General features: G+C 42.3%; 2 protein-coding genes across 8 annotated transcripts in view; both read right to left on the minus strand.

Moving 5' to 3' along the window:
* Positions 1 to 702: 702 nt before the first annotated feature.
* Positions 703 to 20419, minus strand: CXHXorf38 (chromosome X CXorf38 homolog). 4 transcript variants are annotated; one of them, XM_038587196.1, is made up of 7 exons: positions 20126 to 20419; positions 19850 to 19984; positions 13210 to 13329; positions 11521 to 11670; positions 11046 to 11225; positions 5778 to 5964; positions 703 to 848 (listed from the first exon to the last, which is right to left on the minus strand). In XM_038587196.1, exons 1-6 carry the CDS (start codon positions 20339 to 20341, stop codon positions 5803 to 5805), a joined length of 963 nt encoding a protein of 320 aa, XP_038443124.1. In that variant the 5' UTR covers positions 20342 to 20419; the 3' UTR covers positions 703 to 848; positions 5778 to 5802. The 4 variants fall into 4 exon arrangements, with proteins under 4 accessions (XP_038443124.1, XP_038443123.1, XP_038443125.1 ...); XM_038587195.1 differs by lacking the exon at positions 703 to 848 and adding an exon at positions 2489 to 5129; XM_038587197.1 differs by lacking the exon at positions 703 to 848 and having other exon boundaries at positions 5701 to 5964; positions 20225 to 20419.
* Positions 20420 to 24725: 4306 nt separating this feature from the next.
* The window catches only part of MED14 (mediator complex subunit 14), a 65524-nt gene continuing 63154 nt past the window's right edge, over positions 24726 to 27095 (minus strand). For all 4 annotated transcript variants that reach the window (XM_038587204.1, XM_038587202.1, XM_038587201.1 and 1 more), the window contains one exon: positions 24726 to 24854. In XM_038587204.1, coding sequence (XP_038443132.1) covers positions 24781 to 24854 — 74 coding nt within the window. In that variant the 3' untranslated portion in view covers positions 24726 to 24780. The remainder of the gene's footprint in view (positions 24855 to 27095) is intronic.

The following is a 27095-nucleotide window of genomic DNA, read 5'->3' on the forward strand; positions in this document are numbered from 1 at the left end:
TTAAAAAAAAGTAGAAAAGCTTTAGTAATTTACTCAGTGTGATGGTTTTATCCTTTTTTTTTCTCTCCCTTGGTCTATAATAAAATTGTTACAGCAGTGCAAAATAAAATCCTATGTATAAAAAAAAAATTTCAAATGCAGAGAGGGGCCCCTGGGTGGCACAGTGGATCTGACTCTTGGTTTCATTTCAGGTCGTGATTTCAGGGTCTTGAGATGGAGTTCCTGTCAGCTCTGATCTCAGTGAGGAGACTGCTGAAGTTTCTCTCTCCCTCTCCCTCTGCCCCTCCCTGCTCACTCTCTCTAAAATAAATCCTTAAAAAGAAAGTTTTCAAATCCAAAGATATTGAACATAATTCTTTGAAGGGTTCTGAAGACATCAGATCTTAGATAAGACAGGCACAACATTAGGGGAACTCTGGAAGATTCCCCTTTATCTTCTGTGGCATCTAGGCAGTAGTTCACTCTGTAGGCAGTTTCTGCATTTCACAATCTGCAGATGGGGGAGAAAAACCCTGGAAAACTATTGTGTGCTAGTTATCAATTCCCGTGTGACAAATCACCTCAAAACAGTATAAAACAACAAATACTATCTCACACAATTTCTGAGGGTCAGGAATCTGGGAATGGCTTATCTGGGTGCTTCTGCCTCAGCATCTTTGCTGTCTGCTGGGGCTGTAGTCTCTGGACTTGCCTGGATATGGTGGATCCATTTTCAAGATCACTCACACAGTCGTTTGCAGGTTTCAGTTCCTTGGCATGGGGGCCACGGGGCTGCTCAGGGCAGGGCTTCCCTCCAAGTGTTCCAAGAGAAAGCCCAAGATGGAAGCCACAGTCTTCTATAGCATCATCTGGGAAGTGACATACCATCAGTTCAGCTGTGTCCTATTGGCCACATGAACCAACCCCAGTACGTTGTGGGAGGAAAATACAAGGGTGGGAATACGGGGGGGGGGCGGGCAGGGATCTTTGGGGGGTCATCTTGGAGGCTGGCTATCACATATGGTTCTGAAATAAAAATTCTCATGCCTTTCTGAAAACTCAGTAGAAAGTAATAATGCATGTCAGGTCATTGCCCACCTTCCCCAAAAGATGTCACAAAATGTTCAGTTTACAGTTTTGTGGGCAGTTCTTAAAGTTTTGAGATGAATCATAACCTTTTATCAAGATTTTTATTAAAACTTGAAAGGGGGCAGCCCCGGTGGCTCAGCGGTTTAGTGCTGCCTTCAGCCCAGGGCGTGATCCTGGATCGAGTCCCACGTCGGGCTCCTTGCATGGAGCCTGCTTCTCCCTCTGCCTGTGTCTCTGTCTCTCTCTGCGCCTCTCATGAATAAATAAATAAAATTAAAAAAATAAATAAAACTTGAAAGGAATATTTCCCTTCACTACAATGTGAGTAGAAATTAATATATTTTTAGATCTGTCTTACAACATGTATTTTGTAATTGGAGTATATTTCAATCAAAGGCAGGTAGATTTCTAATTAACCTGGTAAAGGAAAGGTAGGTAATAATCCCTGCTGATAATTTCATATCATTCTACATTTATAATTTAGAGGGCAAAATGATGAGAGAAAAAAAATCCAAAAGATTCCAATGCCTCCAACTCTAAGGCAATGTTTCAGTTACAGGATCTAATTTGTAGTATGCCCACCCAAGAGGTCTAACCTTTGTTGCCTAGGATATTCATGTTTAAAGCCATATAAGTGATTAATACTTTAAAATGAGCCTTTCAAATCATTAGGGTAATAATCACTTCATAATCTCCCAAAACTCTCAAACACAATCCTTTCTGGCCTTCACAATTTAACCTGTCTACAGATCTCTTCCTCTACTTTATGAAGCCAATAATATTTTCTGAATTGGCATTTTTCCCAAAGTTTTTGTTACTAACACACTTTTGTTACTACCCAGAATTTGTTTTATATTGAGTTTAGTAAGTAGTGTCCTTCTCCTTGGGCCCTCTGAGTTCCCTGGCAAAGCACAGGCTAAAATCCAAAGAACTGCCTTACTTTTGCAACCATAATGCTGAAACGATTTCTCTCCTCTAATTCCTCTGTTAAAGAAAAAAATTGTGTGGTGGGGAGAGGCGGAGAGAATAAATCATATTACTGGATGAAAAGCAGGCACTCAGAGACAAAACGGCCCTGTGTGGAAAGGAGACCATCTTCCTGGGCCTCTCCAGACCCTGCCACCTCAAAAGTGCCCCCAGAAGTGGAGCTGACCCCCACGAAAATGGAAGCTATGACATATTCCAGGAAATGTGACACATGAGCCTTGCAGTTTGATTTTATACTGTTCACATCTCTTAATTATCTTGAAATGAGAAAGCTGTAATTAAAAACTTTCAAAACACCAGTGGCGCAATGTTTGTTGAACAGATTTCATATGGGACTAAGCCAAAAACAGAAAAGCCAGATTTCTTCTAACCAACCCCCTCAATCCCAATTCCTTTCACAGTGGTACACAGCAAAGAAGCTTGAGAAAGGCACACAGCTTTCCAGACCTTTTATTGAAAAATACAAATAGTTTTACAGCATGCTAGGCATTGTTAAACGTTCTGCTCTTCTGTTAAGCGTGTTTTAGAGATCATTCTATACTACTGCATTGTGGCATTACTATATTATTCTAACAACAGCATAATGCTCTGTAGCATGAATGTGCTGGGATTTACCCAATCATCTCTCTTTTTTTTTTAACATTTCATTTTATTTATTTATTTTTAAAGATTTTATTTATTTCTTCATGAGAAACACAGAGAGAGGCAGAGACATAGGCAGAGGGAGAAGCAGGCTCCATGCAGGGAGCCTGATGCGGGACTCGATCCCCGGACCCCAGATCACACCCTGAGCCAAAGGCAGACGCTAAACCACTGAGCCACCCAGGCAACCCTAACTAGTCATCTCTTGATGGCGGGCTGCCAATGCTGCTGCGAGCACCCTTTTGTGCACATCCTGTGCTGCGTGCCCAGGTCTGGAGAGGAGAGGCCCACAGGCTGATGTTCCTGTACACACTGGGCACGTCTTCCCTTTCTTCCATTTCAATGGAATTAAATGTTGCCACTCTGATGTTTTCTGAGCAGTATCTTTATCAGAACAGACAGTAAATCCAGAGATGGCATGTATACCATCACCCACACCTTATAAACCCTCACATCTGCATCCATTTCAGTGCCTGGCCATGACCGGTAATTGATAGATGTTGGAGAGAGAGGTAAGAGCTAACTGGATACAAGGAGTATGAAATGAAAGTATTCATAACCCCAAGTCCCTCAAGTTAGAAATCAGGTCTTAACTTGGTTAGTGAATCAGGATTTAATTTGATCCCAACTTCTAGATGTAAGGTCCATCTAGGAAAAGTTTTAGCAAATTTCTTAGTTTGGGCAGAGTTGTGAGATGAAGATTCTTACTTCACTACTGACATTTTTTTTTAGATTTTATTTATTTATTCATGAGAGACAGAGAGAGAGAGAGAGAGAGAGAGAGAGAGAGAGAGAAGCAGGCTCCATGCAGGGAGCCTGACGTGGGACTCAATCCCAGGACTCCAGGATCATGCCCTGGGCTGAAGGCAGGTGCTCAACTGCTAAGCCACCCAGGGATCCCCTAAGCCACCCAGGGATCCCCACTACTGACGTCTTCTAAAGGAACTGTATGAAATGAAGGGACAAAGAAAATGTATGATTCAAGACCAAACAGTTATAGGCATATTTGCATTCATCCAGAGTTTACAGCATTATATATATGCATTGTAATGTAAAAATATACCAAATATATCGTACCCTCTGCCCATTGTCTATAGATTACATCCTTGATGGGCAGCTGAGCAAGCAAAGAAGGATGGCTTCCTTTGGGCCTGGAGTGGAAGCACTTCCTCCAGGCAGCGGGGCAGGGGACAATTCTTCCCCCAAGGTCCAGAGGTGACATGGCCCAGCTAAGTAGCACTGGCTTTGAAAAGGAGCAGATATAGGGGATAGGGAGGCTGATCCCATGGACCACTGCATACGACTGGGTGGTGGTTTTGCAGTTTAGGAAACCGACAAAGAAGTGGATACAATAGAGCAACAGAAGTTACAAATGAGTTTGTCACTTTGTGGAAAGAAAATGATAACTTTGAAATTCCCTAAGAGTGGTGATATTTCATCCTTAAATCTCATAACAAAGGACCAGGCTTAGTTAACAGTATAACAAACACTCACATGTAAGGATAAATTGTTGGTGGATCCTTCAGTCAACAGATAATCATGGAGCACATGAGGGCTAGGCCCTGTGCTCGGTGTTCCAGATATAATGGAACAGAAAGAGCTGTGATTGCCACAGGAGCTAACTTTTCCCAGGAGTACCAGGAACAAGCCAGCAACCACACAGCTGTCCCTGGTGTCCCCATCTGTGATGCTGGCTCAGGCCCTCTGCCTGCTTTGGTCAGTCAAGTCCCTGTGTTCTCCACTACCCCCTGACCAGCCTTGGGCCCACCTCCTTGCCCTACTGCCCTGGGGCTACCAGAAATGGGGAGCAGTAGTTCTATACTAATTAGAAATGGCTGGGAAATGGCCTTTTAGGTGATTTGTTTTCTTGCCTTCTTCCAAAAAGGAAGGGTTTATATCACAACATTTATATCACAGCCCACTCCTTGGGCATCCTCAGAAACGTGACTCTCAGGAAGGGGTGTGGGGAAAGGGCTTGCGTGCCAGTGAGCAGAGAACTCGATGTGACCCTTCATGCAGGCCTGGCCAAACATGGACTTTACTGTGTAAAGCAGCTTTAAGTTCAGGACCGGAAAAGAATCTCACCTTCTGAATAGTAAAATAAACCCCCAAACCAAAAATCAAAACAAACAAACGAAGTAAAAAAACCCTTGGATGACAGCATGTGTTGGCACAGCAGTATCTAACATTTTTGGGGGGGCGGTTACAGATAACACAACACCAACCTTATGGATATTTTTTCCAACCATATGAATATTAAAAAAAAAAATGTTCCCAAAGAGTCAAAGAAAGTCCAGGAAAAGACAACAAAAGTTCCTTTCTGTTTGGGCGGGGTACTCTGGTAAGTTTTTCCTGTTGCACAGAAAAGAACAGGTGAGATCGAAACTGTGCTGACCTTCACATAAGACACCTGATTTCTGTCAAAGGGCAACCTGAAACCAGAGAAAATATTTAATTTTCTTTCTTTGAAGGGAAAACCGTGGAACATCAGACAGTTATTTTAACAAACTTTTCTTATGGAAACGACCAAGTTGCTAAGAACTAGGCATTACTGGCATCGTTTGAGGGCTCACATGCTTTTTGATTGTGTTAGTTGATTTACTTAAGACTAGACCAGTGGCTTCAGGTATATTGGCCTAATAAACAAAGCTGACAGGGAGATTATGTTGAATCACTTCAGAGATGTGAGAACCATCAATTAGCACACAAAGCTCAGTGCCCTTTCTTTTCTTTTCTTTCTTTTTTTAAACATTTATTTTTATTTTTTTAAGATTTTATTTATTTGTTCATGAGAGACACACAGAGAGAGAGAGAGAGAGAGAGAGAGAGAAGCAGAGACATAGGCAAAGGAAGAAGCAGGCTCCCTGTGGGGAGCCCAATGCAGGACTTGATCCCAGGACTCCGGGATCACGCCCTGAGCCAAAGGCAGATGCTCAACCACTGAGCCACCCAGGCGTCCAGTGCCCTTTCTTTCAAATAGTAAGGACACAGGGAAACTTCAGGTTAGACTAAACTGTGTGTTCATCATGGCCTTGTGTAAGAGAATAGGCATCAAAGTGCTGAGGTTATTCTGTCCTTACTTAACATCATATGTGGAAACTCCCTTCAGGACTTCTCTTTGGGTGCCTGGGCCCCAGGTTCCTCTGAATCTGGTTTTTGATGCTGGAGATGGAGGCTGTCTAGTTTCTGAATATCTTCTATAAGACCATTTCGAAGATCCTCATTGTTTCTCAGAAATTCTTTCACCACTTCCAGTTGATTTAAGATCTGCAAGAGGAAACCATACAGTGCATGGCTTAGATCACTTTATAGCAGGCTCATAATTCAGAGGAAAAACTTACTAGGTCCAAGACTGGCTTCTGCTCCTGTGTCTTCCAATAGCTGGCTCTGGGCCACACAATGGGGGGTTTGTTTGTCTCCTCAAATTTTTTTGCTTTTAAGGGCTAATATCCAAAATATATAAAGAACCCGTACAACTGAATAGCCAAAAACTTCCTGAATAGGAACAAAGATGGACAAAGGACCTGAATAAACATTTTTCCAAAGAAGATGTATGATTGGCCAACAAGTACATGAAAAGGTACCTGACATCACTTGTCATTAGGGTAATGCAAATGAAAACCACAATGAGATCTCACTACATGCCTGCTAGAATGACTATCATCAAAAAGACAAGAGATAACGAATGTTGGAGAGGATATGGAGGAGAGGGAGCCCTTGTGAACTGTTGGTGGGAACATAAATTAGTGTAGCCAGTATGGAGAACAGTATGGAGGTTCCTCAAAAAATGAAAAATAGAATTACCCTATGATCCAGCAGCTCTACTTTTGGGAACACATCTGAAGGAAATGAAAACACCACATCGAAGAGATTATTTGCTCTCCTATGTTCATAAGAAGCATTATTTACAATAGTTAAGACATGGAAACAACCTAAGTGTTCATCGATAGAAGAATGGGTAAAGAAGATGTGGTATAAAAAAAAAAAAAAAAGAAGATGATGTGGTACATGTATACAAAGAGAGATATTACTCAGACATCAAAAAGAAAGAAATCCCACCATTTGTGATAACATGTACGGACTTAGAGGACATTATGCTAAGTGAAAGAAGTCAGGGAAAGACAAATGCTATATGATCTCATTTATATGTGGAATCTTAAAAAAAAAAGCCCCCCAAACAGACTCATAGAAAAAGAGATCAGATGTGTGGCTCCAAGAGGCAGAGGGTGGGAGGAGAGGGAATAGGAAGAAGGTGATCAAAAGGTACAAAGTTTAGTTATAAGATAGGTAAGTACTAGGGATGGAATGTACAACACGGTGACTACAGCTCGCACTGCTGTGTGATACATAGGACAGTTAAGAGAGTAAATCCTAATATTCACCTCACCAGGAAAAGTTTATTTCGTTTGGTATCTAGATGAGCTGATGGATGTTCACTAAACTTACCATGGTGGTCATTTCATAATATAATATACAAGTCAAATCATCATGCTACATGTCACCATAAATTTATATAATACTGCATGTCAATTATATCTCAATAAAAATGGGGAAAACTTTAAAAGTTCTTTTTTGCTTTAAAATCTCCTACATTGAAAAAAAAATAATAATAAAATAAAATCTCCTACATTTGGGGATGCCTGGGTGGCTCAGTGGTTGAGTGCCTACCTTTGGCTCAGGGCATGATCCCGGAGTCCCAGGATTGAGTCCCACATCAGGTTCCCTGGGGGGCCTGCTTCTCCCTCTGCCTATGTCTCTGCCTCCCTCTCTCTGTCTCTCATGAGTAAATAAATAAAAATCTTAAAACAAACAAAAAAACCTCTCATATATGTAGGAAATAGCCATATATCTATCTCTATATGTGTATGTACACACACATACACATACATATATGTGCACGTTTGTATACATATATAAAAATAAGAGGCACCGGGTAGCTCATTCAGCTGGGTAGCTGACTCTTGATTTTGGTTCACATCATGATCTTTTTTTTTTTTAATTTAAAGGTTTTATTTACTTATTCATGAGAGACACAGAGAGAGAGGCAGAGACATAGGCAGAGGGAGAAGCAGGCTCCCCGCAGGGAGCCTGATGTGGGACTCGATCCTGGAACTCCGGGATCATGCCCTGAGCCGAAGGCAGACGCTCAAATGCTGAGCCCTGAGCCACCCAGGCGTCCCAGTTCATGTCATGATCTCTTACTTGTGCTCTTTCTCTAGCTCTCTCTCAAATAAATAAAATCTTTAAAAAAAATCAGTAATGATTTTAAAGAATGTGGAAATTCCTTACATGTTTTCAGCCACTTACTACACTTGACATGTTTTAGCTGAATTGTTAAACCTGCTGGAGACAAACAGAGCACTATGGGTTGGCAGGTCCACATGAAGAGGTCTTGGGTGGTGACTGGCTGCTGCTGCAGATGGGCTCATGGTGGACATACTCCATACATGTCCCAAGGGGCCTGAGCAGCTGCTGCTCCCATTTGGCTCTGAAGCGGAATGCATTTTACAATCACAATTATACAAGCAGAGTGTATTTTAATGGGAACTCCTTTTTATAATGCTGTATATCACTGAGGCTTGTCAACTGAACAGAACAGAATGGAGATGATGAGCTCTCTCTGCTGTACGGTCCCTGGCCATCCCATGCTCCATGATATGTTGGTGCAAACTGTCACACTAAATTACCACCATTAACCATTTTTTTCTCAGCCTGGCTTTCCAACAGTAGCCATACTGTTTTAATGAACAGCAGAAACAGGTCTTGTGAAACAGTCACTGGAAAAGCCTGTGGTCCTAATACAAGCACAGTATTTCTAAATTCCTAGATGCCTGGTTTTTCATATCTTAGTATCTCAAATGAGAAGGTACCTTACTGTTGATAGTGTCTTACAATAGATTGGCAGTGGTTTTTTTTTGTTTGTTTCTTTCTTAGAAGTGACTGGATTAATGGCGTCTCACAGTCGATGGCATTCTAGATTCACTGAAATCTGGTTTGTCAAATCCTCTGACTTTGTGGAAACTAACCCTAAAGAACACGGATGACCATATATGGTACAGAACCTTCAAAAGACAGTAAGTTCACATATTGTGGAAAGCCAACCTTCAACTTCTTTGAGATAACATCACAATCTATCCTAACTTCCATTTTGATCAATCAAAATATCAAGAGACATGTCATGCTCTACTGAACAGAAAGCATGAAGAATGAGAATTTATCAAGTCTACCTAGAGATTTTGGGGACCCAGAGGACAAGCCAACTAACCCTAATTTCCTGTCTATAAAACAGAGATAATGAGGGCTCAAAATTTATAGCTGCTAGCTCCTCGGTGATATATGATCTGCAGGGCCACATGTGGAAAGGCCTAGAAACAGAGCCTTGAGACCCCCGGGGCCAGCCCTCACTCCCCAGCTGCATGGCCTGGTGTCTGTCAGTGCACGCTCCTGGTGGTTGCTGCCTCGCATGCAAAGCAGGGGACCTGGTCCCTGCCAGGTTCCCTGCCAGCTCCTAACTTACATAGACTCCTGGCTTGAGTGCACTGCTACTGATATATTTTGCTGTTTCTTACACTAACAGGAAAAAATAACTACAGCTCCCTGAGGAGAGAAGACAGAGCTACTGATGCCTCTGGGGCCTTAAGTCTGACCCCACCCCCACCCCATCCCTGGTTGTCTTCTCCTGTTCTAGGCTGTTTCTGACAAAAGCAGCAGAAACAAAACCCAGACTGGTTCTAATGATATTTTGAAATAAAGTATGACAAAACACACAGATTTAGAAAATAGAAGATTTAACCATCTTCTTCATCGCTGTCAATGCCTATGGTGTGCTTGGGGTGGGAGCATCCAAAAACCAGGGGTTCTCAGTCCCTCTGCTAAAAGAGCTCACTAAGTTGAATGAAGCATCTAGGTCAAGGTCAGAATGATTAACAGAGGCCTATGGAGCAGTGAGGAGCAGGGCTTAATGAATGAAACACACACTTTGTATTAAAGAAACACTTCGCCTGTGTTTAAAGAGGTTACCAGCAAACTAATTTCCTTGGACAAGGTAGAATGGAGAGGTAAAATGATTTGTCCAAGATCTCCTGGTGATCTAGAACTCTAATCCAGTAAGTACTGGAATCTGTCTGAAGTTTACTAGAATATAATTCTACTACTGTTCCTCCCCCCCCCACTTTTTTTATACCTTGCATCTAACAAAGAGGATTCATTTGTCCTGTATTCCCTAGCAGGACTTAAGACCATCATCAGTCGGCACTGTCCTAAGCTGGAAACCTTTAAACCCTCCCTTTCCACTTTCTTCCAGTCCCATGTCACACTCCAAATACTCTAAGCAGCCACTAAGAGCCATCAGCTCTGCCCCAGCAATGCCTCCAGATTCCAGCTCCTCCCCTGCACCTCCAGTTTCTATCTTTTTTCCACTCTCACATGGCTGTGACAACCTCCCGCTTGTCTCCAACCCCCAATGACCATGAGTTAGCTTTCTAAAAGCCACATTAGATCTATTCAGTTTACTCTTTCTTGCTTAAAAATACTTGTGGGGGTGGGGGGTGCCTGGGTGGCTCAGTCAGCTAAGCATCTGCTTTCAGCTCAGGTCATGATCACAGGGTCCTGGGATCGAGCCCCACATTGGACTCCCTGCTCAGCGGGGGTTCTGCTTCTCCCTCTCCCTCTGCCTTTGCCCCCCTACTCATGCTTGCTCTCTTTCTCTCTCAAATAAATAAAATCTTTAAAGAAAACAACCAACCAACAAACAAAGAAAGCATCTGTTTGCTCCCCACTGCTTTTTAGGAACAAGGCCCAAGTCCCTTGCAACAGCACAGCAAACCTTCTAAAATATGGCTTCAAGCTAACCTGCCTTCCCATCTGACCATCACTCCTACACTTGCCTTCTCATTGCTCAGGTCCAAGCTATTCTTTTATACGTCTGCAACTGCTGCTCCTTCGGCCCAGGATGCCCTCTGCTCTTGCTAGTTTGCCAAACTCTTGTGTGATTCCGCTAGTCCTGGTTCAATGGCACCTTCTCAGCAAAGTTTTTTTTTTTTTTGTAATCCCCCCTGACCTGCAGAGAAGCCCCAGAGCCTTTTGTTCAGAATCTTGTTGTAGCCCTCACCATGTTGTCCCATTCTGTGCATACTTTGGGAACTCAAATGTTCGCTGACTGAGGGAAAATATTTGTGTAAAGGTAATACTAGTCTGTGTCAAAAGAAAACTTTCTGGCAATGGGTTGATTTCTAAATCAGAAACATAGCTGGCAGTATGTTAAAATGAGCGACTCTTCCTCCCTGGCGCCTTTCTTTGATTTGTTTACTCACACAGAGTATAGGATGCTTTTTTTTTTTTTTTTTTACCTCTTCAGGCAACACATCTTGTTCTTGTGCTTGAAGATAGATCTCTTGAAGTTTTTCCTTTAGTAATTCCATTTCTATTTCATTGACTTGGCTCTCACTCAGGTAAACTCCTGTTTCATATTCACAGCCATCTCGCTGATCTTCTGCAGGGATGTGAACAGCCCAGTCAGATGTCAACAGCTGTTGGATTACCGAACAAATATATGAATGATGGAATGGGAAAGATGTTTCACTGGATTGCTCAAAGAACTTAAAACTAAACATCTTTGACTGGATCCACTTTAGCAATATCCTGTGACCAGAGAAAAGCTTCTCAGCATTGGAACAATTCTGGATTTCATATCAACATTTCTTTCCCCTGCTTACATTCTAAAATTTCATTTAAATCTAACAAACTTCAAATTCTAAATGAGTGAATGCAGTTGCCTTTCCCACTTTTGTTCTTTATACCAGAACCGTTAAACCTGATTTTTACCTGTTCTATTCTAGTGTATGCTGCCACAATCTCTGGGATATTCTTGAATTCATTCAGGAAATTTTGGATCTTCATCTGAAAATCTCGAAGCCACAGAGAAGACACTTTCATCTCTGAAGAATGCATGATCTCGTTACGACACTTAATCACCTACAGAAAGGCAAAAAAAGGTTTCAAAGTCAAACAATGGGGTAAATGGAGATTTTGTAGTTCCAATGGAAAATTCCAGAAAGGCTTTGTTAACTACAAAACCCACAAGTGTGGCCTGTAGTTGCTATCAGGGTTTGAGGGGATGTTTGACCACCTGCTACTTGGCAGTCATTGGAGTGAGAAACACAAACAAGCCTACAACTCTTGCTAACTCTTGAAATCTTGTTACTGGCTGGTTCTCTCTTACACAAGTCCCCAAATCTCTTAACTTAAAACTACCGGCCAAAGAGCAAGAGCAAGTTTTCTGGCTCTGGGTACACCCAAAGGCTGAAGCAGACAATGTGAAAATCTTTTGAATATTGTTGGAGCTCCAGGAAGCTGGGCCAAGGGAGTATTTTGATGTGGAAACTCTGATGAAAAGAAAATCAGGGACGCGTGGGTGGCTCAGCAGTTGAGCATCTGCCTTTGGCTCAGGGCACAATCCCAGAGTCCTGGGATCGAGTCCCACATTGGGCTCCCTGCATGGAGCCTGCTTCTCCCTCTGCCTATGTCTCTGCCTCTCTCTCTCTCTCTCTGTCTCTCATGAATAAATAAATAAAATCTTAAAAAAAAAAAAAGAAAATAAACTTCTGCCTATATTTTGGCAAACAATTCTGTCTTATCTCACACACACACACATACACACACACACACATTTTTAAGTAGGCTCCACACCTAGTGTGGAGCCCATCACACAGCTTGAACTCACGACTCCAAGGTCAAGACCTGAGCTGAGATCAAGAGTCAGATGCTTAACTGACTGAGCTACCCAGGTGTCCCATGTCTCATCATATATTAATATGTAATTCACATAAAGTCTTCTACATTTTTAGTTAAGAGACACAAAGGGGTCAGGTCTATACTGGGACAGTTTTTGCCTCTGCTGATATCACTCAAGATTCTCAGTCCTTTCAGCTGCTGGCATGCCAGTGAAATATACATGTGTTTCTCTGCATATTATATATCATCCAGGTATGCTACATACTCTTTTTGAAGAACCTCAGAGTAATAAATGTGCAAGAGTTGCTCTCTGGTGAAATAAAGTCTAAAGCCCACAGAGAAAATATGACAAGCATCATGATCTATTCTGACACTGTCGGTCCATTAGTGTTTTTATTTCCTTCAGCTCCGTGGACCTTGCTCTTGCAACTGTCTAGCTGAAGACATTCAGAAGGACAGGATTCAAATGCTGGCATACGACAGAGTGACACACTGCTTTCCTATTTTTTTTAATGGGGAAGATTACATTATGTTTATGGCAAACCAGAAAAGAGAAATTTGTGGTTTATCTATTTTGGCAGCGAACAGTATAAAATCAAGGTGTTGGGAAACTTCAGTGAGGGAGAATTAAGGGGTCCTATATTCACACACAGCTTCTCCGACGTACAGAAGGGGCACGCGCCGTGATCCCCACTAGGCCTCCCGCTGCTGGTCTCATCTTCACAGTCCCCCTGACCTGCCTAACTCTCACTGTATGGTTTTAAATCCAACGGCTCTTACCTCTGTGACTTTCTTTCGATCAACTGTGAAGTGATCGCAGGAGTTGATGAGACTTAAAAGAGCAACGGCATCACATTCCTCAGGGCCTGTTTTGTCCGTCAGTCCTCGGGGCATGAAGGCCTACAGCAGGGGAGGCACAACGGATGTGGATACCGGAGGCTCCTCCAACCCCAGGAGCTAGTGGGGCAGGTGTGATCTGCCTGTTTCCTGAATGATGACCGAAATTCTCTTACTGAGTTTTCGAGGTTGAGCCTCGTGAGTCAAAAACACAAGTCAGGAACCAGTGTCAGAGCTAAGCCTTGGCCAAGGGCAGTAACCGAAGGGCTGCTCTGCCTGTCCCTCTGCTATCAGAAATACTTAAACACTCGACAGAACTGGTTTCCCATCCTTTCCCAATGGGGTATAAGCAGGCAGCAAGGGTAGGAAGCACCAAAGTTTCAGTGGCTGAGCTGTTGAGAAGGTTCTTTAAAATTTAAAAATAGTTACTCCCAAGTGGGAACTGTAAAGATGACTTAAGCAAGGGGTGCCTGGGTGACTCAGTTAGTGAAGCGTCTTCCTTTGGCTCAGGTCATGACCAGGGTCCTGGGATCAGGCCCTACACAGGGCTCCCTGCTCAGTGAGGAATCTGCTTCTCCCTCTCCCTCTGCCCCTCCCCCTGCTTGTGCACGCGCTCTTGCTCTCAAATAAATAAAATCTTAAAAAAAATAAAGATGACTTGAGCAAGTTCAGTATGATGGTAGCACAAAGTTAAGAGCCTGGGCACTGCAGTGTGACACAGCTGGGTTCACATCCCAGCTCTGCCACTTGCCAACTGTGTAGCCCTTACTCTCAAGATTTCTCATCAGTAAGTAGGGGATAAGTGTTGTCATCAGCCTCGAAGGATGTTGTGAGAATTAAATGAGTTAATGCAGGTGAACCACTTGCATGGTGTCTGGCACACGCTAAACCAATAGGCCATAAATGTTGGCATAGATTATGTTGATGGTACTAGGCAAGCATGACCTATTTAGGAGTTACAGATGGAATCTTAGGGTTTGAGATACTCGATACATCAGAAGGGCCTTGTTCTAGCATAAGCTTGCCTTTTGTAGGATTTTAAGGCATGGACACCCAAAATGGTATCACCACAAGGCTTGGGAATGTTTCTTTCCTGAAATAGTCTCAAATTTAAACCTGAATGCAACAACTTTACCAAGCTCAGAAGCTCCACCAGTGACTAGAAAAGATGACATATGAAAGACAGCTTGCAGTAAGAACTCCAAATAAAAGGAACTGTTCCCTTGAAAAGAAACACATCTCAGGAGGCAAGCAAATGCAGTGCTTCCTACAGTGCTGCTCATGATGAGATTCCAAAAAGGGCTTGTGATCAGGGCCCACACACCCCAAGGAGAGTCCCAGCTACGTTCCTGACAGTGGTAGAATCCTTGCTGGAGCCTCACATACTTAAGAAGAACTTTGTAGGGGTGCTTGGGTGGCTCGGTCAGTTGGGTGTCCACCTTCAGCTTAGGTCATGATCCTGAGGTCCTGGGATAGAGCCCCAAGTCAGGCTTCCCATTCATGGGGAATCTGCTTCTCCCTCTTCCTCTGCCCTTTTCCATTGCATGTGCTCTCTCTCAAATAAATAAAATCATTAAAAAAAAAGAACTTTGCATGCACTGAATGGCCCATATCGAAAGGTACAGTAAGTAGTGAGTACCATTACTCTTTCCATGTCTTTTTTTTTTTTTTTTTACTCTTTCCATGTCTTAACAGCCACTGACATACTGAGCCTCTGAAAGTCTACGATGGATGCTCCGATGTTTTTTGTTTTTTAAAGATTTTTATTTATTTATTTAGAGCACCCCAACAGGGGGAGGGGCAGAGGGAGAGGGTGAATGAGAATCCCAAGCAGACTCAGCATTGAACACAGAGCCCAACATGGGGTTTGATCCCATGACCCTGAGATCATGACCTGAGCCAAAATCAAGAGTTACAGGCCCAACCGACTGAGCCATCCAGACGCCCATGGATGCTGCGATGTTAACACAGAAGTTAACTCATGTATTACAACCAAACTAGTGCAATGAAACTGCAGGAAGAAAAATTACTTCAGCTCCTCTTGGGAGGATGATCCCAAAGTTATAGGGGTCTTAGGTGCCTCAAATCCAGGCATAGTTTTTCTTTTCCATTACAAGGTGCATTTTCTCACCAATATGGGTTTGTCTTTTCCACATTCTTGCTTTAGTCTAGTAATGATTTCCCTTTCTTCTGAACTAGAAGATGACAAGGGAGGCTCTGCTGCCTCCTTGCCACTGAAAGGAGTTTCTTAAAATGGTGCCAAGTGCCACTGTGTTCTAGACATCAAATGCACGGCAGTGGGAAACATGTGTTACTGCCTCCCATGACCCTCTCCTGCCTCTTCAGTGAGTAGATGTTTTGTTTTCCAAAAACAAACAGAGGCCAGATCTGGCTCTGGAAAGGAGTTTAGAGTTTCTTCTAAAGACTTCTTCAGGAAGCCTCCCAAGGGTTAGAAATTAGAAAACGATCTAATTTCCCCTCAAAGACTACATATCCTGCCATGTGGAGAACCAACCAGGGGGTGACCAGATGCCACCAGAGCAGCAGAGGTGGCTGGGTGAGAGGCTGAGGCCAGAGGCCAGGCAGGAGGTGGAGAGAAGGAATCCAAAAGTAATTTGCAGCTGTAAACAAGGGGGCAGTAAGTGGGAGAGATGAAGCGAGGGTGGTTGTAGGTAGCTGCTGCTGGGGCGTGGCCACACTGCAATGGGTTGGGCAGTCCAGGTGGCAAGTCCTGCTTGAGAATCCAAAGTGCCCAGGGGGTAATAAGGAGAGGGGTTGAGCATGCTAGATAGGGGCACCTGGAACTCAGAAGAGAGGGCAGGGCTGGGGGCACGAATTAGGGATACATAGCATGAGTGTAGTATTTGGTGGTGAACTCCATGGGCCAGGGCAGTACTGCCAGAGGAAAAGACGGGGACAGAAGAGGCCTGAGAAAGGCTGGCTGAGGACCGGAAAGAGGCTTTGGAGGAGGAGCGAGGGAGACAAGAGACCCATGGGGGACAATGATGACATAAAGCCTCAAGTGTTTCAAGAAGAGGGGCCAGTCATGCAAAATGCCCCTGAGGAAAGAGAGATGGGGCTGGAGAACTGAAGGGTCACATGTGCCCGACAAGACCGATGCAGGGGGCTGGCAGGGGCAGAAGCCACACTGTAAAGGGTTGAAGAGTTACGGGCAGCTGGGGAAGAGAGAGCAGGCATAAAACCCTTCCTGAGAAGCTCCACAGGGTATGCATATGGGAGGCAGATACAGAAATGGGGACAGAGCTAGAGGGAATGGCTCAAGGGAAGCTTTTCTTTCTTTTTAAATTTTATTTTCCAAATATATATTCAAGCAGTTTTATTTTTTATTTATTTATTTTTGTTAAGCAGTTTTATTTTTTATTTATATTTATTTATTTTTGTTAAGCAGTTTTATTTTTTATTTTATTTTTATTATTATTATTTTTTATTTTATTTTTTAATTTTTTTAATTTTTTTTTACAGTTTTATTTTTTAAAACGGCTTTACTGAGGTACAATCCACATACCAAACAATTCACTCTTTGAAGCGTATGGTTCTCTGTGACAACATGAATGGATCTTGAGGGCATTGTGCTAAGTAAGTCAGAGAAAGACAAATATTGTGTGATCTCACTTCTATGTGGAATCTAAAAAAACCAAACCAAACCAAACCCAAGCTCGTAGATATGGAGAACAGGCTGTCAGAGGTGAGGAGGTGAAGGGGGTCAAAAGGTACCAACTTTCAATTATAAAATACGTAAGTCATGGGGATCTAATGTCCAGCATGGTGACTATAGTTAATAATACATACTGCATATTTTAAAGTTGCTGAAACAGATCTTTAAAGTTCTCATCACAAGAAAAAAAAACTTTTTCTAACTATGTATGCTGATGTGGCAATCATTTCTTTTTTTTTTTGCAATCATTTCTTAATATTTACTCCTATCACGCCATTAAAGTATACATCTAAAACTGATACAATGTTATATGTCAGTTATACCTCAACTTAAAAAAATGTAGTTTCAGTGGTTTTGAGTATATTCACAGGATTGTGTCACCATCACCAGTTGATTTTAGAACACGTTCAGCACCCTAAAAAGAAGCCCTATACATCTGTTAGTTATAATCTCCCTCTTACCCCCTGGCCTTGGCAACCACTCGTCTTTTTGTCTGTGTTTCTGCCCATTCTGGACATTTCATATAAATGGAATCATACAATATATGATTGGCATCTTTCACTTAGTATAATGTTTTCAAGGTTCATCCAATGTCCTAGCATGTATTAGTACTTCATTCTTTTTTTTTCAAGATTTATTTTTATTTATTTGAGAGAGAGAGAGAGAGAGGAGGGGAGAAGCAGGAGGAGAAAGAATCCCAAGCAGACTCCACACTGAGAGTGGAGCCTGATACTGGGCTCAATTCCACGACCCTAAGATCATGACCTGAGCCAGAATTAAGAGTCAAATGCCCAACCGACTGAGCCACCCAGGTGCTCCCACTTCACTCCTTTTTATAGCTAAATAACATCTCATTGTATGGACAGGGCACATTTTGCTCATCCATTCATTGGCTGATGGACATTTGTGTTGTTTCCACTTTTTGGCTGTCATGAATTGTGCTGCTATGAACACTCATGCACAGGGTCTTGTGTGGATGTGTATTTCCACTTCATCAAATACAAACCTAGAAGTGGAATTGCTAGGTCATATAGTAACCCTATGTTTAATATTGTCTTTTTAAAAATTATTTATCTATTAAAAAATTTATTTATTTATTCATGAGAGACACAGAAAGAGAGGCAGAGACATAGGCAGAGGGAGAAGCAGGCTCCCTCCAGAGGAGCCCCATGTAGGACTTGATCCCAGGACCCTGGGATCACGACCTGAGCCAAAGGCAGATGCTCAACCATTGAGCCACCCAGGTGCCCAATAATCTTGTCTTTAAAAAATTTAAAAAAAAAAAATTTTTTTTTAAATAAACCAAGACAGTATTAAAGCTATCTGTATGGTGGTGGGAATAAGCTCGGGCGGGGAGAGAGTGGATCCCTGAGGCCTGAAAGTCCATGGGCAGGTGGGAAGGGCTATGATCCAACATACTAGTGGAGGGCCAAGGTGGTAAGAAGATACATGTCCTTCCTTCTTTGTAGCAGAAGAAAGATGGTGCACATGGGGTGCGGGTAGGTTTGTAGGTCTGGTAAAAAGATAAAGCAGGTATCTATGGGCATGTATCAACTCCAGGAAAAATGCACAAAGTCAGTAGCTGGGAGCAAAGGTGGCGGAATGGGAGCGTGGCATGGGAAAGGCAGCAACAATTGTCCCCAGGAACAGGAGCCCTATACAGAGACGTGGCCAGACCACTGGGGCTCATGATTAAGAACTAAAAGTGAAACCAGTCAGCTCCCTTGTGAGATTATTCCCCTGAGCATGATCAGATGATGGTGTCATCAGGGCTGCAGTTGGGCCAATCAAGTTCAGAGAAAGGAGGGTAAAAAGGAGGATGTGGTTGGAGAATAAACACTTGGGTTGGACTAGAAGGTCTTTTGGTGACAGCAACAAAAAGGTGCATGAACAGGTGACATGGGCTTCAAGAGAATTCCAAGGGTATGAAAGCAGCAACAACGACCACACAGGTGAGGGATAGTCACAGTAAAGGGCAGAATTTTAAGTTTCTTTCTTTTCTAGGTAAAAGTAAAAGTTGGGAATTCTATAGTGGCAACAACAACCAAAAAAAAAAAAAAAAAAAAAAAAAGAAGAAAGAAAGAAAAAAAGAAAGAAGAAAGAAAAGGGGAAAGAAGGTGTAGATATGGTGGGTTTACGGATCCATGATAGCCACAAGTCTGTGGCCACTGATCAAGTCCAACTTCCTCATTTTTGAGGTTAGGGAACACAACAGCAGTTAAGCTAGGACTCTGATCCCTGCTTTCCAGGCACCAAGCCTGTGCCTGTTGCTAATTAGTGTGTAGACTGACTATAAAAGTTAATTTGGGTTAGAAGGTGACTTTGCCCAGCCCCACCTGCTACTGGGCTTCTGGAAAACAAAAACAAACAAAAAAAATTCCCCAATTGGGGAAGTCACAGCTAGGCAAGTCACAGTGCCAAGATCTAACAGTCTATCTGGCTGCCCTCTCCACCTGACCTCCCCAAAGTTTTATGCCTTACCTGGGCACTTGAAGTCCTTTCTGTTTTAGCTCTAACTTCCCTTGGCTTCCTCTGCTATCCTGATGGCACTCTACAGTCAAAATGAGCTACTCAGGGAGCCTACACTCAAAAACGTTTGCCTTACGTGTTTCTCCCTCTGGGCCTGTGCCCATGATGCTCGCTCTACATCTTGGGTCAGTGTCTCTTGTTGAAATCTTTCCAATATATTTCCAAGCAGGGGTAGCAAACTTAAATGCCTTGTTAGTAGTATCAAGCTTCTACATCGCTAAGCTAGAATGGATGCAGTACAACAGCTCTGAACCCCCTGGACACTAGATCGTAGATCAAACACTCATTCCTCTCTATCTCTGCGTCTGTTTATGAGGCTCTAGGATCCAGGTGACCAGCTACCTGGTGAGTCAGCCACCCTCCGGAGCAGGTGCTTACCTTGGCCACCTCCCAGGCATCAACTGGCCAGCGGCGCGGCTGGCAGTTCCCCCAGTGGACGTCTCCATTCCTGTTGGTGTGGTGTTTCAAAATCTCCCGTTTCCACTCCGCGCATACCTGACACTGAGGCTGAAACTACAGGGGGCGGCGGTGAGAAGGGGCCCGGCAGGGAGGGGTGGCATCTTGGGCAAGTGAGCCCGAGGTTTTGCGGTCAGCGCCGCCCCGGGGAGGGCTCGGGAACCAGGACGGGGGCTGGGAGTAAAGCCAGGGGCTCACCTGGCGGGCCCGCGGGCTACACCGTGAGCCGCTGCGGCAGGCGGCGCGGGGGCCCAGGCTGGGGGTGGCGGCGAGCAGACCGCGATGGAAGGCGAGTACCTCGCGGGCGACGAAGCCCTGCAGGCAGCCGCGCAGCAGCAGCAGGCAGTGGCCCGCCTTCACCCAGTTCTTGTACTCGGTGCAGTTGAGGCGCGCGGCTAGCTCAGACAGCACCATGTCCCCCTCGGGCCCCGCGCCAGGGGCGAAGAGCTGGGGGCGAGGGGCGAGAGGCGGGGCCGACGGCACTGCGCAGGCGCGGGAGCCTGGGCGGTGCCGTCAGCCAGGCCCCGCCCGGAGCCCGCCCCCACGTGCAGGCCGAGGCAAGGGGGCGGAGCCTTCTGGCTTAACGGATACGCCCGCCCCATCCGTGTTGGGTGACAGCTGACGCGAGTCCTTTATGCAGTGCTCGCCCAGAGCTTGTACCTGAGTAACAGCCCGCTTGTCTGTTCCCCCAAACTGAGACCCTGCCAGTACCCGATTCGACTCCCTCTCCTGTTGTCCGTGCTCTTTTATTGTAGAGATGTGCAAGATGCTCAAGGCAGTTTTTGAATGATGTACGTTCCTTGCATTATACAATTCTATAAAGTTTACTTAGTTCCTAAGCCCAATAGGTTGGCTGTAGCAAATAAAGGCATTACTGATGTGTGACCGCTGGTGGCCTATACCACGTGTCTACCACGCACCTGCAGTGTGCCAAAGTGACACAAAGCTTAAAAACATCCGCCATTGGGCCATCTAGCTGAAGCAAACAGGACGACGCATCCCGGATGGGTTTGTGGAGGGCTGCACTACCCCAAGCCATATAAGGGCTTCTTCCACTATTGTCCTGAGGCATCCAGCTTAGATGATGATTTAGTAGTCTGTTACAATTAGTGCTTCTTACCTAAGGCAGTCTTAACTTCCAAGTAAGTGCCATGAGGATTAGAAGGCAATGGACTGTCAATCCTGTCATGACAAGAGGTTCTTTCAGTTTGGGGGCTATTTAGTGAGCTTCTTGAACTTGGAAAACTTTAAGTTGTGTGTAGTCAAAATGCTCTGGGAGAAGTGTCTATAGACAGAACCTTCTGCTGACTTCCTGGTTAAAAGCAAAGTGGCACAGTGTGTAGGGGAGCTCTAGCTCTGAATTCAAACTGCCCCCTTTTAACTGTTTGATCTTGAGCAAACAATTTTGATCTCAGCAAACTACTTCATTTCCCTGGGCCTCAGTTTACTCATCTGTAAAAGGAGGGTACTAATACCTACCCCACTGAGTTGTTGTGAGAATTAAACACACATTGAAATACTTAGGATAGTGCCTGGCAATAGTAAGCTCTCAGTAAATATTAGCTATTACTTTACATTGTTCTAAATGTGCCCTTCCACCAGTCATATTCCTGGGCAAGGTATTTGAACAAATCACTGGCCACTTGGAAAAGTGGACGCACTATATAGAAAACTGAGATCTGGTCTTCTGGGGTTGTGCAGCTCAATGCTGGCTGTGCTCTGCTTTTTTCTTAATAACCTCAATACTAAATCCACCCTAAGTAAATTTCCAATCATTTCTTTAGACATATTGTCCACTCTCATCAAACCAAATGAAAGAGGAAATTCCACAAGAAATAATGAAATATACATTAATGTTTTTCCTTTCTGCCTCTAAAGTTACCTGAGAAGTTCTCTTAAAATTTTCTGTATATTGATTTTGTATCACGAACTTGGATAATATAAAGTAAAATATAACGGGTAGTTCTTTGAGGAAAAAAAGTCATGAAAGAAAGGAACATTTTGGGATGCCTGATGGCTTAGCGGTTGAGTGACTGCCTTCGGCCCAAGGCGTGATCCTGGAGCCCTGGGATGGAGTCCCTTATCGGGCTCCCTGCATGGAGCCTGCTTCTCGCTCCGCCTATGTCTCTGCCTCTCATTCTGAGTCTCTCATGAATAACTAAAAAAAAAAATTTTTTTAAGGAACTTTTCTGTGTAGCAATTGGATTCTTCTTGAAGTTATCAAATTAATCATGATCCAAAGAGTTACTAACAAATGATTAGTATTCTGTGGCTGAATGAGTTACTGTATGAACTTCAACACAGTTATTAGTGGTATTTAAATTAAAATCAGTTATGTTTTATTCTGCTTACACTAGCTCAGAGTTAACTTTCAAACATAAGGTTCAGCCCTGCTATTTAAAAACTGGGTATGTTCTGTTGAATTTTTCACCTTCTTCCTCACTAATTCTGAAAGTACTTCTACACCTTCCAAAATGGCATTTCCGTGAATGAAAAAAAAAAAAAAAAAAAAAAAAGAAAAAGAGATGGCAAATCAGACCTAATTTCTTCTTTCGAGATCAAACTAATGCTAAACCAGATTACTATCTAAAACATCTCCGTGCAAATTAACTAGAGAGAGTTGGTAGTTCTCTGAAACTTGTATAAATTTTATTACCAAATATACTAAAATCACACTGAAAAGACCCATCAGAGAAAATCACTATGGGCATCCCGTCCCTTTGATTGAACCTGGGTAATAAAAAGAGGCAAAAGACATGGTTTATCCTGAAACCTAAGATTTGAATTCTAGTGTTTTCAAGCTTTAATAAACTGTATATCAATTCCAAGTACCAAGCATAATATCAAAATTTGTATTCATGGGTTTATCCTTCTTAAGCAATGAAAGCAAATTCTGCTCACTGAATCCTACCTTTTGATTTGCACGAGGCATTCAGAGAGGAGTTATAATCAGAAAAGTGTCCGCTGAATGCATCATGTTTAAAAAATACAATTAATGTTTCAAAACCACACTTAAAAGGGAGAATATCTGAGAAGTTTACTCCTTCATAAAATTTGAGACAATATCATCCTGCAGATAAAAATACATTTCTTGTATATGCACGAAGGATTTCTACATGAAAGAAAGGACTCAGCTACCAACAGAAAAGGGCTGATCCTTGATAAAGACACGTTAGAGATTGCCAAACAGATGTGATTCCCGTTGTAAGGAGAACAGAAAAACAAAGGATAAAAGATAAGTTAAAAGAAGGATAAAGTCCAGTCACCTGCTCCTGAACAGCGGCAGAGCTGGGTAAGAAGCAGGGGATAAAGGTAGAAATAAGACACTGAAGAATGGCAGAGAAGGCCTCGACTCTGACCAGAAGTGATTAGAGAATCAAGCAAAGTTGAGAACAGATAGGATACAGCTGCAGTGAGATGTCTGAAACTAGAATTTGGTAGTTGATAGTTACCAGAAGTTCAAGTCATCTTAAAGTGGAATTAGAGCATCTAAAATTCACTGGAGAGCCAATATTCCAGTGACCAGATAACTCTGTAAAAAACGGTCCCAAATAATATTAGGTCACCAGAAGACTTTTGCTTCTGATCACATTCTTTAAAGCTTAAAAAAGTCCCTGACTGACTGGGAGAGACAGCACAGTGCTCCAAAAGAAACTCGGCTGAGATGGGTCAACACCAGAAACTTCACTTCACCCTGGACGGCACTGAAGTTGACTTCTTCAAAGTGAGGGCGCTGTACCAGGTTTCTTCCAAGCAAAACATTTTACTGTTTTGTTGATAATGAATTAAGTTGGGATTGTTTAGAACAACCCCAAGTGTGGTGGGGAAGGAAAGGGAGACAGAAGTTAAGCAAGATAAAGAAAATGTCACAGAAATTTAATGCAAGGGTGGAGCATTCAAGTTCTAGGTTTCCTAATTAATGCTGTATGCAGAAGTAACCTATAAACTATATTTGCCTAACAGAAAAGTTTCCATATCTTCAACAGATGAGAATGATTGTAGTATTTGGGACCCTTGATCAATATGAACTATTCACTGTCTCTTCTCAAAGACTGGTTCCTTCTTTTTTACCCAAATCCTACACTGAAAGACAACTACGGTGCTAAATATTCACCATCAGTCAAGTTAGGAATAGCTGAAGAAAATAAATTAAACTTGAAACAAAGAAGTAGAGGTTTCTGGTCAAATTTCAGACATGTATCATTAGAAATTAATTATTGGCCCCACCAGCTGAAAGATAAAGGAGGCCAGGAGAAGTCTATAAAGCTGATATACACACAAGTGAGTGTCACTGTTTTGTTTTGTTTTTTAACCTAGTTTTATTAAATATTGCTTCTTTGGGATGTGTTTATAACAACTCCCAGAACATTTTCATGTAAGGACTCAAAGCGGGCATATTAAAATACAGCTTCAATATAAAGTTTATCACAGTTTTACAGTATTCAAAAATGACAGACCTGCCTTAAAAAACAAAAACCAAAAAAAGGACTATTACACCCAAAACATAAGAAAACAATTAAATAAACAAGTTTGGCATTTCCATAACTTTATAGTATAAAACAGAATATTAAATCTATTACTGGCAAGCGGACACCAATGTTTTACCTAGTTTGAAATGTGTCCCATTTAAACACACTATACAAGTTCACTATACAAAAGATTGATGGTCTTTTTGATGAAAGAAGTGCACCCTGAAAATTTTTGCCAGTTTAGAATATTTTAGCTCTTAAAGTCAAAAAAGTCCTTTTTTAAACTGAAGGCTAAATTCAGATTTTTTTTTTGTTTTTTTATTTTTTTGTTTTTTTGCTGTTTTGTCTCATTTGTCAGCCTTCCTGGTTTAAAAACAATAGTGTCTATGGACGCCCACCAGGGGGCAGTGTAAGATTAGCCATTAAATCACGAACAGCTGCAAATATTGTGCATTCACCTGCAACAGAGAAAAATGGTCATTAGCTATTCGCAATACAGGAAAGATGATGTCAACACACCGGTGGGGGTAGGGATAATTAAATCTAAAATCAGCAAGAACTTCAAGGGTCAAAATAAAAGTATAAATTTTAACTGCACAGGTTATAGGGAATTATTAAGCTTTGTTGCTAAGTATCAAATGATACTTGATTCAGGTTTTGTTTTTCTTCTCATGGGGAAATTCTGGGTAAGTTCCAGTTGGGTTTGGATTTAGGAAGATAGGCCTCAAGTTTCTCTGTAGAAACACTGGAGCATTGGATAAACCTTTAAATTTGGGTTTCAAGGCTACTGACTGCATTTGAATCTAATGAAAATATCTAGTTTAGATTTATGCATCAGTTACAACATCAATGATGTCCTTCTAATGTTGCTTTAAAGGCTGGATAAAAATGTCTGTGACCGCACTGTGCAATAGAACTTTTTGTGCTGATGGAAATATTCTATATGTGCACTGTGGCTCCTGAGTACCTGCAATAGCTTGTGTGACTGAGGAATTCAATTTTAAAATTTTAGTTAATTTTAACTAGCTTGAATTTAAATAGCCACACGTGGCTAGTGACAGTTATATTGGACAGTGCTGTTCTATGACATATACTGGAGTTTTCTCAAATTTAAAGGAAAAGATCAACTTCTGGAGTTCAACATTAATATCAATTAATAAAAAGAAAACTAATTTTTCTTAAAAGCACTTCACTGGGAGGGGAGGAAGTGATGGGTTGCGGGGGAGGGAGGCTGAAGTATGGTACAACAACAATCCAAAAACAAGACTTGTTTGGGGCAGGTGGGGGGGGGGAGGTTGTGGGGGAGGCTCATAACTCATCCTTTCAATGTCCCCTTTGCTCAAAGAAACCAAAGACCCTGCCTCTTACTTCTTGTGAACATTACACATACTTAAATATAATAAACCCAAACCAGCTGTAAAGAATATAAACCAAAAGCTGAGTCCCTTTCCTGGTGCATGGCGTAATGCTACAGTGGCTGCAAGTGAGAGAATTGGAGGCCTCAACTGAATAATGGCCTTTTGGCAAAGGGTGGGGTGTGCAGTAACCCTGTGCAAGTTACTGCAAGCTTCCCTCCAACTGGTACAGAAAAAAAAAGAAACCCCAGTCTTGCCCAGTCTAAGGTAGATACAAAAAAGACTGAAAAAAGAAAAGAAAAAAAAAACATTCCTAAAGCATCCCAATAATTTCTCAAATAAAAGGAAAAGTTACATCTTTTTTCCTTTTTAAAAACACATTTTCATTATTGATACGTAGAAAAACTTATTTGATCCCAAGAGGATCAACACATTCTTTTAATTGTAAATTCCACAAGACATAATAATGATAATCATCTGCTTGTGAAGGAATGGCCTTATCATCAAAGTTCTACCGAACTGCTACTCTGAAAATTCTTCAGCTTTGAACTTTGATTCTTAAGGACCTATTTTTAGCTGAAAGAAGAGATAAGTCAAAAGATGGAAGCAGAAAATTTTAAGAAGTGGAAGAAGTATCACAACAAAAGAAGCATACTCTTCTCTACTGCCCAGTGCAATCCTTGTAAACTCTATGTGAGTGAAAACTTGCCTATGTATATACAATATGGAGAAATAAATAGCTGAAAGTGTAATTTCTCCCATGATTCCTGTTTCTGGTAAAGTTTTAACACTGTGGTACCTAAATAATGTTTCAGAGAACAACTTTCCCTCATTTATAAACATAACTCTGTTGTCATGCGATTCTAAACAGAAAGCTACAGAGGACTTCCTTAACATCAGAAATAAGCAAATTTTAATTCAAATTTAATTTCCTTAAAAATAGCAACAGGCAAAATGGTAGAAAAGTTCTCCTTGCTGAACTTTAGGTTTTTGACCAGTTAGCACTGCTGGGAATCGTGCTGTTACGTGTAGGCTACCACAGTATGGAAGGGACCTTGTTTACCTGCCAGAAACATTCAGGGTTCCTTGAAAATGTTGTTTGAGAGCTTCATTGTGCACTTGGTGAAAAGGTTCACTTGCACCCGCCTGACACTTATATAAGAAGCCCAAAAAAGCAGTGATGCCATTTGTATCAGCTTTTATTCTTCACAAAACATTTAGAAGATACAGAACTTTGAATGATAATATTCTATTCATGATTGAACCATGAAATATGAGAAACCAACATGCATTTCAACTGGTGACATACAGAGTGGCAGGTATCAATGGGAGGGCAGGAATTCA

This window comes from Canis lupus, chromosome X (assembly GCF_011100685.1).
Source record: "Canis lupus familiaris isolate Mischka breed German Shepherd chromosome X, alternate assembly UU_Cfam_GSD_1.0, whole genome shotgun sequence".
Lineage (NCBI taxonomy): Eukaryota > Metazoa > Chordata > Mammalia > Carnivora > Canidae > Canis > Canis lupus.